Below are 13508 nucleotides of genomic sequence, written 5' to 3'. Positions count from 1 at the left end.
TGTGAACAAACCAGAACTTTCGGTCGACTCGGTTGAAATCTGCGACAGCAGCTCCCGTACTGTGTTTACTCAAACCTAAGTACAACCTCATATCTAACTCGACCCCCTCCAGTAACAACAATTATCTAATATTTAAATTTTGTTTATAGTTGAACAGAAACAGGTTTGGTTACACCGGGGTTTGTATCATCTAGGACCCCCCTCCCCCTTCCCCCCCTCAAAAGACTGCTAATCAAGTTTTTTGTGTGAACCACTAAGATATGGTGTTAAGGCACCTTCCAGTTAATTTCTCGCCACAGTCGCATATTTGTTAAGAAAAAAAAAAGCAAGCTCAGTACTAGTCATAAAAGCTATCCCTACTATCCATATGCTAATAAATGTCTGTCTCAGGTGGCTTATTACTTCACAAATATAAGTGTCAAATTCGCGAGAGCTAGAAAAAAAAGGCAGGGGAAGTCGTGAGGGGCCAACCAACGACCAGCTGCTTTCTTGCAAAAAAAAAAACCACTAAAATTTAAGATTAAAAAAATGTTTTTTTTTTGGTTACTGGGTTTTTAGTTGTTGTGTAACAAGTGGATGGTCTACCGTAGTTGCACCGCTAATTACTCTCACATTTGCAGCCATTTGAAGTGACGCGGCAGGAAACGTTTTGGGTGACTCACCGTTCGCAGTAAAGCTGGAGGTGACGAGGCATCTCGCCGTACGGAACTTCTTCGGGAACCTCCTGGAGTTTGAGCACCTGGAAGTCGACGCACTTGCACTTGTCTGGCACAATGAAGAATGGATCTTGGGGGCACCGCGGCTGACCAGCGCGGTCGCTGAAAACGCCGGTCGGCACAGTCTTTTCGTCACAACAGCTGTGTAAGCGCTGTGCAATGTAATCGCACAGTGTACAACGACAAGCTGTCTTCATGGCTTTCTTTGCTAGGGAGACCACAAGATTGTATGTGTTGGCAAAGAAACTTTAAATCATGCAATGGCCATTGCAACAGGTTCTCACTCCCAATCACAGTAGTACAATAGAATCTCACTAATTTGAACTTGAGGGAGAACAGAACTTTGTATGAATAATGCAAAGTTTGAATTACCGGGAGTTTTTTTTCTAGAAACACATAGGATGGGACCTGCGTTTTAGTTTAAATTATCTGCGAGTTTGCATTAAAAAAGTTTGTATTGACAAGATTCCAGTGTATATCGTACGGCGACTGTCGCAGCAGTAGGTCAGTCACCGTGCACATGAACATGTCACGCGTCATCACAAAAGTCTTTCACTCCCAGTCACGTTGTCCATCCTCTCCCCTGCAATAATGCCCCTGCCACTGCGAGGTAATCTGGAATACACAAATTAGATGGAGAGTGCGATCACTTCAGATCACAATCACTGTGCCATGCGTCTACGCAATGTGGGAGGTGCCTCAACACACACTCGTTTTCTGCCGCTATCTGTTCGTGAAAAAACACCCAAAGATATTCTAGGCAACTTCTGCAGAAATCGACGGCACGTAGCAGCTAGATTGCAAAGCTGTCACGGCAGGTTCGCTTGCCAGCTTTCTCGAGTAAATCGGATTCTCACAGCGCCTGGCAGTCTAAACAAGGGGTTGTGAACGTAGGTGCAGAAACATACAATGAAAATCGCCTATTATGACGTTGGGCCCTTACCTGTTGCATCGTCTTGGCAATGCGTATCCTTCAAGGCCGGGCTTGACCGGAATGTTTGGGACGGTTTCCCGGCACGAGCGACACTGGAGCGTAAGGCTCGTAGCCTTGGCCTTGATCCCCGAGGCGGCTATGACAATGCCCGGCACCTTGACCAGCTTTGACACTTGATCCGACTGGACACGAGAAAGCAAAGCAAGACATGAAGGTCAGTCAGTCAGTATTCCTCTTAAAGAAAAAGCTTGAAAAAAATGTAAGAGGAAACCTCTCTGACAGGGAGTTTCAGACCTTTTCGACACTCAGTCTGGCAACTTTAATCACTATCGTCGTACAAGTGTATGGAATCTGAGCAAAATTAATGATGGCCTTCTTGAGGCTGATGAAGGAAAAAGTTGAAGATAATACCAAGCGGAAGATAAGTTTGGCTCTAAAGCCTTTTGATGGCGGAAATTCAATCGAGGGGCTTATGGGTCGCCGCTTTGTACTGGTCTCCACTGAAACTGAAGTAAATCAAGAAAGAATGAGGAGATGATCGAAGACCCAATTCTTATCTGCCATCAATATACGAAAGTGACAATGCTTGATGAAATAAAGTTTTATGACCGCCATTAATTTGTCAAAGGTGAAACTGCTTTGTGAGTCACCAGACGGCACTGAATTCTGAAAGCCATCTATTGCCATTCAAGTGGTTTCTGCAAAACAAGTTGTTCACACCATACCTGCACATGGCACGGCTCTATTAGATATTACATGTTCCAAGTGAGCGTGAGGCTTTACATTTGGATATTACAAACTCTAGGCTACAAGTTAGGAAGTCCGTACATGCTTAAATGTTAAATGACACAACAGCGAACATAGGCAACAAGAGTTCTAGTTGACTAGAAACAAAAGGGGAGAGAATGTCACAAGTGCTTATGTACTTTGCAAGATATAGTACGAGATGATACGGTAAATTTGCAATGGGAGAACCTTTTCTTTTTTAATCAGCAAGGGTTTTTAAAGTGAAGCAAAGAGACTCACCTTGATGTCCCGCATGGGAATGGGGTGAGCATCGGACTTGAGCAGCACTTGGATGTCGGCAACGTCCTCCTCACCCTCCGGCCGAGGTCTGGTGATTTCGTCTACTACCTCTTTTGCTGCCTCTTCAAGCTTTCAGTCATTTAAAAGAAGAAAAAAAAACTTAACAACCGAGAAACCAGTTTGGCTTACTATATAACTGAGCAAGCACCCATGCACAAGTAGTAGATAATCGTGGATAAGTGAGGACATGCACTTGGTTAGTTCAAAGAGCAGAAGGGGCACACGGTACGGTATGCGGAGCGCAAGTTTGTCTGATTCTTTTGCAGGGGTTGTAGTGACGTCCGAATGCCGAGCTCTGATTGAAGGATACAGTGGGAGACCTCAAGGCAGCTTGCTTTGAGGTTTACCCATTATTCTTCAATCACAGCCAATCGGAGCTTGTCATTCTTGTCAACTTGTCATCGAAGCAGCTTTCCGCTGGGCATGTAAGTCTTCTTTCGAAAGGTCTTGATTTCGCTCTAGCCCCACGCGTAGTTCCCAAAAGAGACTTTATAATTGAAATTGAGGAGGCACTTCGTCACTTACAGGATACGAACGGGATTAATCTGGCCCGCAGCCACATATCGACTATGCTTAACAATGCTAAAGTAACGCCATCAAATCTGAGCAAGGTGGAGCAGTCGGCACTACGGGATCTTAAATCGGATCAATCAATTATTATTCTTACAGCTGATAAGGGGAAAGGCACTGTAATACTCTATAAAGAAATTTGCTACGTAAAAATGCAGGTAATTCTTGACGACACAGCGCATTTTGTGACGTTACCACGGGGCCCCACTCCTAAATCTGAGAGATCCCTTGTTGGTCACCTCCGCAATCTAAAAAAGAAGAAACGCCTAGACGATGCCACATACCGTCGTCTTTTTTTCTTCTGACGGATCTACACCTAAATTGTATGGTCTCCCCAAAATTCACAAACCCGAGTGCCCGTTGCGTCCTATTGTTTTATTTATTGGGTCTCCGACGTACAATCTGTCAAAATATCGGGTCGAACTCATCACTCTGGTCACAGGAAAAAATGGCTTAACAGTACGGAATTCCCAAGAACTCGTGGGCCTGGTTCGGGATCACGTCCTAGACGAAGAGGACATAATGGTTTCCTTTGATGTTGTGTCTTTGTTTACAAATGTCCCCACCTCTCGGGCTGTTGAGATAGCCGAAACACGCCTACGCAGGGATGACAGCCTCCCCTCACGCACATTGTTAACAGTGGAAGACATTTTACATTTTGCGGACAAATTTATCACCAAATTAAAGGATATCCAGTGGGTAGTCCAATTTCTGTTACAATGGCAAATCTTGTTATGGAGTATGTGGAGGAGACTGTCCTTGAGCAGAATGCGCATCCGATAAGGTTTTACAAACGTTATGCGGACGACACCTTTGTAATTTTAAACAAGGACCATGTGGCTGACTTTCATTTAGCTTTAAACAGCATTGAATCATCAATCCAATTCACACATGAAGTTGAACAGAACTGTGCACTGCCTTTTCTGGATGTTAATGTGTTCCGAAATAGTACCGGTCGCTTAGATACAAGTGTACCGCAAAGCTTGCGATACAGGCAACCTCTTAAGCTTTAACTCACATCATTCTGTCGAACACAAAAGGGCTGTCGTAAAAACCCTACTACATCGGTCCTCAATTGCACGCTTCTGAGGATGCTGTTATCGTTGACCTCTTGATGAAGCCGAATTATCCGAAACGTTTTATTGATAACACGCGCAAACAGATGGGACAAAGAAGAAGTCAGGATAATGAAAGACTTAGGACAGGGCAAGTAACAATACCCTACTTGAAAGGTGTTTCTGAGTCTATTTGCAGGGCCCTCGCCCCTTTGAATATCTGCACAGCTTTCAAACCCCATCAAAAAACTATGCGACATCATTTCTAAACCTAAAGATTACACCCCCCCCAGAGTCCCAGTGTGGTGTTGTGTATAAAGTGAATTGTCTAGACTGTGACGCATCCTACATTGAGGAGACAGGCCGGAGGCGCTACACTCGCCTAAACGAACACAAAAGGGACGTGGCGAAGGCCACGCATGCGACAAGAGCGAAGACGGAACTCATAGACCATTGTTGGAATACGGGTCACAGTTTCGACTTTGAGGATGCGTCCAATCTGGCGCGTAAACAAAGGTGGGGTCCACGCAGGTTCGTGGAATCATGGTTCATCCGAAGTGACTCATCGGCTTGCAACTCCAGCCGCGGCCCCCTCCTTGATGTGTTACGCAAACTTGCTTAAATAGCACTGTTGAAGTTTTTTCGCTCATTCCTGCTTGAAGGTTACATTGATGATGTTTCCCGCATGGGAGACGAAATGTCTGATTAAATTGTTCGTCTTGTTAAGTCGACGCAGTTTTTTTTTATCATTACGATTCCCGGCTTTTGGACTATTTTTGCATTCACCACAACCCCTGCAAAAGAAGCAGACAAACTTCTGCTGCGCATTTCCTTGTTTGATCTGACGAAGTTGTATAGGCCTGTTTCTCTAGGCCAGACAAAAGAGGCGCCTCCGCTAGTGTCCGTGAGACGCGACCACTTAATGTTGACGTGGTGCGGCATTCTAGCGTACCGTCATCATGCGCGATACACGGGCGCAAAAGTAGCGTCTGTCTACGAGGAATGACGGAGCATTTGAAAGGACACAACATGACAGAAACGCGACCCAAAGATATCCGATTTTGCTCGAAAGGGGCGCTGCTCAAAACTTGAGAGCTACAGATCTATAGAGCAGAGCAGAGGTCTCACGGAACAAGTAATATTCATGAAAGGATGGATGGATGCTAATGGCTGTACCCTTTACATCAGGTGGTAGCTTGTGTCACCTAGTTTAGAGATTAAAGGGGTAGGGAAACGAAATTCCAGCGCTCATTTTCTAGCTTGAATGTGTTGCATGTTGCACCCTAACCTCAAAAACACCAGACTTCCGTTGAAAGGCATAAGAAAACTAATTTTAAAGCTAAATAAACAATCATTCAATGTGCACCTGGTGGATGCATGCAGAGCCTATTTGGGAGGTAGTCTAGCAACGTTGTGGAATCTGCTACGTAGTCGTGATGTAGCAGATTCCTTCGAAGCAGCGCCGCTCTTTGGCATTTTAACATCTTCCCTCTTAGCTTTCCTCCTCAACTCACAAGTCGCGCATTGTACCAAACGGTCCAAGAAGACGGAAAGGAAGGACTCCCCTCTTTCTTGGACCCTCGTTCGTGCAACCGGACACAGCCATTCTCCCCCTAGAAGATTAGCCCGTCGCTCAAAACTCTAACAAAAGTTGCTTTCCCCACCGTGTTCAGCCCTAAGCTGACAGTGTTGTGGAAGCTACGTGCTCTTTGGGCCAGCCACACGCTTGTCACCCCACGAGTACTTCGAACGGCTCGGTTGTAACGCGCTGACGCTATTGACAGCACCACAATGCTGACAACACCACCAAGGGCAAAGCTCATAACCACGCCTGCCTTGCTACTCCACGAACGAGGGAAATCTTTTCTTTCTGTTTTTGTTTGCGCAGGATATCCCATGACGCATCGCGCTCTCCGTTCGCTTCTCTTCGAGCGCTTGCTCGAGTGCACCGTTTGGAATGAAAAATATAGCCAGTCGTTCAAAATACAAACGTGCGATTATCATTTACGGTTATTATCCGTCATGCTTAACTCATTTACGTATGAAATTCGAATACTTCAATTTTTGTTTCCATAGCCCTTTAAAATTAAAAGTATGATTCCTCCCTTCGCCCTCCTAAGTCAAATTGCTTCTTCTATAAAATTTTGTAACTATCCCCATGCGATGTGGGATATCATCAGGGGCCCTATGCTACATGAAGGGACCAAGGGATTGGAACAACGTCGTCTGCTGCAATTGGTCAGCGGCACGGCGCTGACCGATCGCAGGGCGCTGTCCTAGTTCCCTGGTCCCCAGCATAGGGCCCCAGGATGAGGCCCTATGCTGGGGCAACGAAAAGAAAACTCGTAGAAGCCTACTTCATTAAAAAGAAAGGTCACGACTGCATAAGCATGCAATCTGTTTCACTATCAGACAAGGAATTCTCTTTTTTGGACGGTCATGTTTAAACCTTATTTAACCGCAAACTGATTGCTGCTGTCATATATACTGTTGTGTCTGCGCCAAATAAACAGTTGGAAGTCTGCGCTCTGTGTGTCGTACTCATTTCTACCTCTGTCCTCGTCCTTTACGCAGTTCATTTATTTCTAAAACCCCAGGATGACCTTTGGGGGATCAAGCAAAAAACCTAAAAACATCACCCTCCACTGTTCCCCCAGGCGAAGGCGTCGCCAATTTTCCTCTGGTCAAACCTAGTCGGCGTAACCCCAGCACCGAGCCAGTAGGAGACAGGATTGAGACTGTGGGCCAGAGCCACGTCGGAGGGAGTCCCAATTCTCCTCTGTCCCCAGCTGTGTTAGTTGTACGTCCTTCAGTCTCCCTAGATAATTTCCACCAGTCTTCTAATCCCCTCTTCATTATTAAAATGCACTTATCATGTCTGAAAACCCCAGTGCTCCGGCTAAATCCATTGCCCCCTCTGGGAGGGCAGGAGCAAGGCCCGTGCACCTCAACATCACATGTTTTATTGACTCGTCTTCCCTTTGGTATACGGCACATCGCGTATCTAGCTATTCATGCGTACAGTAATTTCCGGTCAAGTTGCACGAGCTCGTGCGTATAGCTTTACTGTTTTTCGATAACAAAGACAATTCCATTTTCTCGCGGATCAACAGGCGTCTAGCTAATGTATTAATTGGCTTACCAAAGGCAGATGTTCGGTCGGCTGCTTCGAAAGCTTGTCAGCCAAGACCTCATCGAAGCTGGATATGTCTTCCATGGACACTTCCAGCCAGTACTGGCCCATGTTGTAGTGTTGTTTAAGTTGGTCTCTGCAATTGAGGGACAAAAGGATCATCCATTTAGTAACATCAAGTGAAGTATTAAGGAAACCACTCTAAGTATACAAATAAAATACTCAAACAACAGGCGAGTTGGTGACAATTCACATGATACTGATTGATAGGGTGTTGGGCCTCGTGCTGATGTAATGTGGTACGCGATGGTATCTCGCTAGTTCACTGCACGGTTTTATTATAATATCGCTTAGTAGCCAGAGTCTCAAATATATTTATATTTAGAATTCGGAGGTAATCTCGCTGCCACGCAGCGAAAGGTAAGAATCGCACAACCAGCCCTTCAACGAGCTTGCAATGAGGTCAAAGGGCGGGAAAGGTACCTGTATCGGTAGTTAAAGTTTCCCTCGTGAAACTGGCGAAAAAAATCTCGGAATCGGCGCTTGATGGCCTGAAGGTTGATCTGGCTCTCGTCCTGCGTGTTTTCCGAGCCGAAATTATCGCTGAAGAATACACCACCATCGTCAAAACCAGCCATCGTGAAGCGGTCACTGCAAAAACGGCGCACAATGCAAAATTTGGCGGGAAACGGAGGATCTTTAATCGATTCTGGCGCCGCCTAGCGCCGCTTCATGATGAAAAAATATCACGTGACCTTTTATGTTATTTTACTTTGAAAGTTGTAGCTTTAAAAATCTGCACGACTGCAATTGAACTGTTAAAATAATGTTTATTCTGGTGAACCTATTTTTCTTTTAATAATTGAACAGGTAATAAAATGTTTGATTTTGGACCAATCACAGACGCCGTCGCCTTCTCTCGGCTGTCGCCGCCGTCGTCGCATCCATCGCTCGTCGTCTGCGTCTGCAGGCGCGCTGAAAATACCAAAATTCTCGTGCAGGGAGCGAGCGCGGGATAATATTTGCCGGCTTGCTTCCCACAGGTTGACGGCGTAGCATTGCTCGGAAGCGCCTTCGCATAGCATTCCACGCATTGTTGCTCTGTTGCGCTGCCATCCTGCATAAGTCCCGCTGTTGCATGCAGGAAGAAGCTTCGAGCATGAAGCGAACGCACTGACTTGAACAAACATCGCTCAAGCAGACGAGCTACGTTCCTTCGAACACAGGTATCGTATACGCCTCCGAAATATTCGGAATCTTTACTGTTTGGTTGCTGTTTATGTCGGGATATATGACAATTCAGTTGTTTCGTGCTTCGCGTTCACGTCTAACTATCTAAACGTTTTCGTTGGGCAAAACCTAAACCATCTGAGCTCACTTGCCGCGACCATGGCATGAGATCTTATTTTGCTCGGTGAGCTCAAGGTCAGCATGCGCTCCTTTTATCTTGTTTATGCCCGGGGGAAATGAAATGCGCGAAAAAAATATCATGGTCGGTTTTGTTTTGTTTTTCTCCTTTCCATTTTTCTTTCCTTTCCTTCGAGAGGATGGGAGGATCGCACATCACCGCGGACGTGCATTGTATCTTCTTGATAGTATTCTTCGAAGTCGCGCATATGATGATATAACGTAAACGGCCCCACGTGCAAGCGTTTCTTGTGTAGTATCCGGGAAATGTCTGAAAAAGTGAGCACGTTAGTTCCGTTATAGGAATGTCAGAGAATTCGTTTGTTTTTTTATCTTTTTCTTTTCTCGTTTTCTTGTGTGCAGTGTCAATTGCCTCATAGCTGCAAGGTCTCCGAAGTAGGGCACAGTCTGCCCGGGTAAACGCTGCACTTTGCACAGAGGCTGTTATTGTGTCCTTAATAGTCCGGGGAAAAAAAAAAAATGATAGAAAGCAAGAAAGCCTTCTTTATTATTTTTTTTTTCACTCATCTGTCGCCTTTTTTTTCTTTCTTATTTCTTTCTCTTTTTCTTTTACATCGCACCTTTACCCTTCTTTCCCTCAGCATGAGTTAGACAAACAAATTTTGAGATAGTTGTTAGAAAAATAAGATTAATGAGACATTGAAAGAAAATTAATCAAAGAAATAAAATTAATTAGAATTAGATTAAAAAAGTGATTGGGGGAACAGGAGTGATTAGAAAAGTAAAAGGGGTTATCAAAGCACATAAATGAGACAATTGAAGTAAAAATAAAATGCAAGAAATATGCTACCTGCAAATCTACATTTGTGGGCAACACCCCTTGAGTTTTCTAACCAACGATATGCTTGCTGTAACACCAAAACGTTCCAATGTTTTATTCACGTCTAGCGGTAACTCCAAGGCTTTGTAACAATAACCTCTTTTGTGTGTGTTTTTGCTTTATTGATGCAAGACAACATGGTGTTTACGGACTTTACTAATCAAATGAGGGATCGGGGAGTTATCAAAAGACAACATGTAGCATGCGAGTTTGAGCCTTCATGGAATATATTACAGAGAATATTTGAATGATTATCCCTAGCGACCTCAAAGAGAGAATGAAAATATATCTTGTGATATGTTATTGAAACATATATAAACATATAATTAGAAAAGGTATATAATCTGAAAATATTGGCCAACACATATTTTTTGCTCGAAATCCCTATTTGGTACAATATCACTTGTACAATGTACCGAAGTTGCTTGTCATGGTGCACATTTCAATTCAAAAGTAATTGCATGTATTTACCAATTTGGGATTGTGGAAGACCCAGTAGTTCCTGTAAAATATGGTTTGTTTGTCAACACACAGTACATTAATTACCATGTAGATCTATTTATATGTGTATGGTCATATAACAAAAACATTCTTATAACAAAGCCATAAAAAAATGTATGTACAGTGAAACCTCACGATAAGGAAAGAGGGACATTTAAGACAAACAGACAAGACAGGCTTTTCCCAAGAGGGCACCGCCCTCTTGGGAAAAGACAGTCTTTCCCCAAGAGGGCACCGCCCGCACTCGGGGCTGCGTGTAACGGCGACGTGTCGAATGACACTCAGCAGACCCCCCTTCTGCTATGCACGCTTAGCTGCGAGCTGGCTCGCGCTTCTCTCACCCTCCATCCTCCCTCTCTATTTCCCCGACGCCCCCCGTCGAGCTTCAGGATGCGAAGTCAAGCCAGTAAACGTTTTGTTGAAGGTACGAAAGCCTGTCTTGTCTGTTTGTCTTAAATGTCCCTCTTTCCTTATCGTGAATTAATAACCAACACGCTCAACCATCTACAGTGAAACCTCGTTATAACAAAATGGGATATAACAAACTAATGAATATAACAAAACAATCATAATTCCCCTTGCTTGCTAATAGTGGGAAGAAATGGACATTGGCTGGGTAACAAACTAATGGTTATAACGAAATAATTACGACCTCTCCTTCAACTTTGTTATAACGAGGTTTTACTGTATTTAGTATCTTAGCTGAGGTGAGAGATTAATACAAACTGCATGAGCACTCCTAGCCAACATGTTTTACAAGTGCAGACGTCAAAAACAATCGATTAACTCGAGATACAGGTGCGGCTGATTAAATGAGTCCCAAGTCTCTCAGTGTAGCTGATTAGCTGATTGACCGAAAGCATTGGATGTGAGTTAAGGACCTCAATTATTTGATGAGTGGGCCCCAAGCATTTCTTGGCAAGCTTATCTGTAAAGAAGTATGAGTGACACACTCAAGGAAAGGTACAAGGGTTATCTGATTAGGAGTCTTGAGGCCTTGCTGACACAGTAACCTTGTTTTGGTGTCTCAGTCTCACCGACAGTCATCAAACAAGTGGCGTCTGGCTGTCGTGTCATTCCAATCGAGGGAATCCCTTTGTACCGCGTGCCTTGTCAGCCAGGCGGTCACCTCTCGATATCAGCCAGAGAGAGAAAAAAAAGGAAAAAAGATTAAAAGGGAGTCAAGTGTCTATGCCCTTGCCTGTCACACATCCGCGTTTCAGAAGGTCGTGGATTTTTCAAAGCTATCGGTATAGATATCCCTTCCCCATGACGCAAAGGGGCAAGGAACGAAGAAAAAAACGCTGTGCCTTTACAGTGCAGTAAACGCTTCGTCTGCGGCGGACGACGCTCAGCTGGCAAGTATTTACACCTGTCTGCTTCGTTGCCTTTCTGTGCTAGCGGCTGTTTGCACTGGGATACGGTCGAGCAGGCAAAGAGAGCAGGAAAGATAAATGACACTGTCGTTTTCGTCGATTGCATGTGTACTCGGAGATTAGCGGATTTGTTTGGATACGCTACTGTAGCTTCCTGATTATCCACTGCAGTTGATTTTCGGTTTGGCTGACAGCTGGATTTTAGGAAGTGGCTCTGTCGTTAATAAGAAATGTGTAGCTGCGTTTAGTAGCGATAGTCTGGTGCAAGCTGGATTTGTTAGAGTTATTTGTAGTTGGTAGTATGACTTCCGGGTTTTGTCACATCTGTATAGATGCCTTTTTATTTCAGCCAACCAACTGTCAAGCTGGTTTGTACTGCTGCTGCTAGCATGTGTAGAAATTCTTCTGACAGTGTGCTAGTCCCTCTCATAATTTGATAAAAAAGAATTTCCTTTTTTACCTTATTTTGTTGACAATGACCTACCTTGTTAAAACTCGCCAGATAAGGCACATTCACATGGTTGTGTTATTGTGAAAAAAATAAGAGTGGGGACAAAAAGTTAGGGCGCAAACAAGCTGGTGAAGGTTTAACATAATTTAAGACAAAACCCCGAGACTGGGAAAAAGACGAAGAACAATACAGCATGCGTGTTGTGCTGTCCTTTGTCCTTTTCCCCAGCCTTGAGGTTTTGTCTTAAATTATGTTAAAGAGTGGGGATTTTTAAAGCAGCCCCACAGGCGTTTCCACAAACCTTTCTGAGAGGTGTTTTTGTATTACTTTTGCTCCTCATTTTGACTTGTCAAAAATGTAAATTGTTTTTGGTGTGCGTTTTTCTTCATTCAAAAATTCTGGGAGGCTACTAAAGAACTGCATGTCAAGTACAAGTATGCCTGCATCATTTCGCTATCTGAAGCGTATGCATTCAGATCAAAACGATGCCAACTTGGTGTTTATGAAGCTGCAATGCCTGCACAGTCTGGGAAGTTTGACACGCACCTTGAAGTCTCATTGGTCGATGTTTTCATGTGATAATGTGAATAAATGCAGACAGGTTAGGGAACTTAATTATTCGTAATGAAGTTACACGTGTGGTAAACTCGTCTACATTATAGAACTTTGTATCGAGCCCCTGTAATTTTAGTTTGTGATGTTTCTGTCTAATAATTGGCTCAGAAATTTGTCCAAATCTGACTGTAATTGCTCTGAGAAGGGGTGGGTAGTTGGATAAAATGTCAAATGCAATATTGTAAATGAATTTCCACATGCATATACTGGCCTACAAAAGAAAGAAATAAGCATTCTAGTGTGCAGCTGCAGCAGAGCAAACCATGACGACATAGTATGCTTGACGAGCTTTTTTTATTAGCCGTTGTTGGGATTAATTTATCAAAACAATAAATAATAAAAGAGCAAAGGGCACATTTAAGGTGGTATGTATAATGTAATTAAACCTTGAGTCTGGAAAAGAAGTAAACTTAGACTTTAATTATAATTAAAATTATGATTGTATTTACATAGATTTATGTTGGAAGTAACTTGCCTCTTAATAAAGAAATCTTGAATTTCAATTGATTGTTTGGTTTTGGAACTCAGCTTCTCTCGAGGCTCAGTAGAGGAAGCATATGTAGTCATGCAACTGTATCATTACTTTTAAATTTTAAGTAATGAAAGTGCTGTGGTTGGGTCGATCATCTAAATCTTAAACTATTATTTTCTTGGGGCTTGATGAAAGAAACTACTGCATTATTTTCGTGTGCATACCTTGCACAACTGTTTATGAAAGAGGCCTCAAATCACCAAGCTGTGCAGGGTTACTGAGCATGACGCTTACTCCCAGAATCCTGACAGTTTTCGCTTTTATCTCCTTTCATAAATATCAGTAATAATA

The 13508-nt window shown here is 43.6% G+C and overlaps 2 protein-coding genes across 4 annotated transcripts in view; one reads left to right on the top strand and one right to left on the bottom strand.

The window, feature by feature from the left end:
- The window catches only part of LOC8037095 (DNA replication licensing factor mcm5), a 31345-nt gene extending 23149 nt beyond the window's left edge, over window positions 1–8196 (bottom strand). The window contains exons 1-5 of the mRNA XM_029991159.4: window positions 7978–8196; window positions 7504–7630; window positions 2677–2805; window positions 1660–1832; window positions 663–818 (exon numbers count right to left, since the gene is read on the bottom strand). Of these exons, the coding sequence (XP_029847019.1) occupies window positions 663–818; window positions 1660–1832; window positions 2677–2805; window positions 7504–7630; window positions 7978–8132 (740 nt within the window). The 5' untranslated portion in view covers window positions 8133–8196. The remainder of the gene's footprint in view (window positions 1–662; window positions 819–1659; window positions 1833–2676; window positions 2806–7503; window positions 7631–7977) is intronic.
- Window positions 8197–8393: 197 nt separating this feature from the next.
- Window positions 8394–13508, top strand: part of LOC115329521 (pyruvate carboxylase, mitochondrial) — a 66133-nt gene continuing 61018 nt past the window's right edge. For 2 of the 3 annotated variants that reach the window (XM_040208451.3, XM_029991157.4), the window contains exon 1: window positions 8394–8720. The gene's annotated coding sequence lies outside the window, so the exon portion shown is untranslated. Of the gene's footprint in view, window positions 8721–11239; window positions 11602–13508 lie in introns of those variants that run through there. The other variant, XM_029991158.4, reaches the window with a different exon arrangement.

The sequence above is a fragment of the Ixodes scapularis genome, unplaced genomic scaffold (genome assembly GCF_016920785.2).
Source record: "Ixodes scapularis isolate PalLabHiFi unplaced genomic scaffold, ASM1692078v2 PGA_scaffold10__122_contigs__length_95168666, whole genome shotgun sequence".
NCBI classification, from domain to species: Eukaryota; Metazoa; Arthropoda; class Arachnida; order Ixodida; family Ixodidae; genus Ixodes; species Ixodes scapularis.
This window is presented reverse-complemented; position numbering and strand designations above follow the sequence as displayed.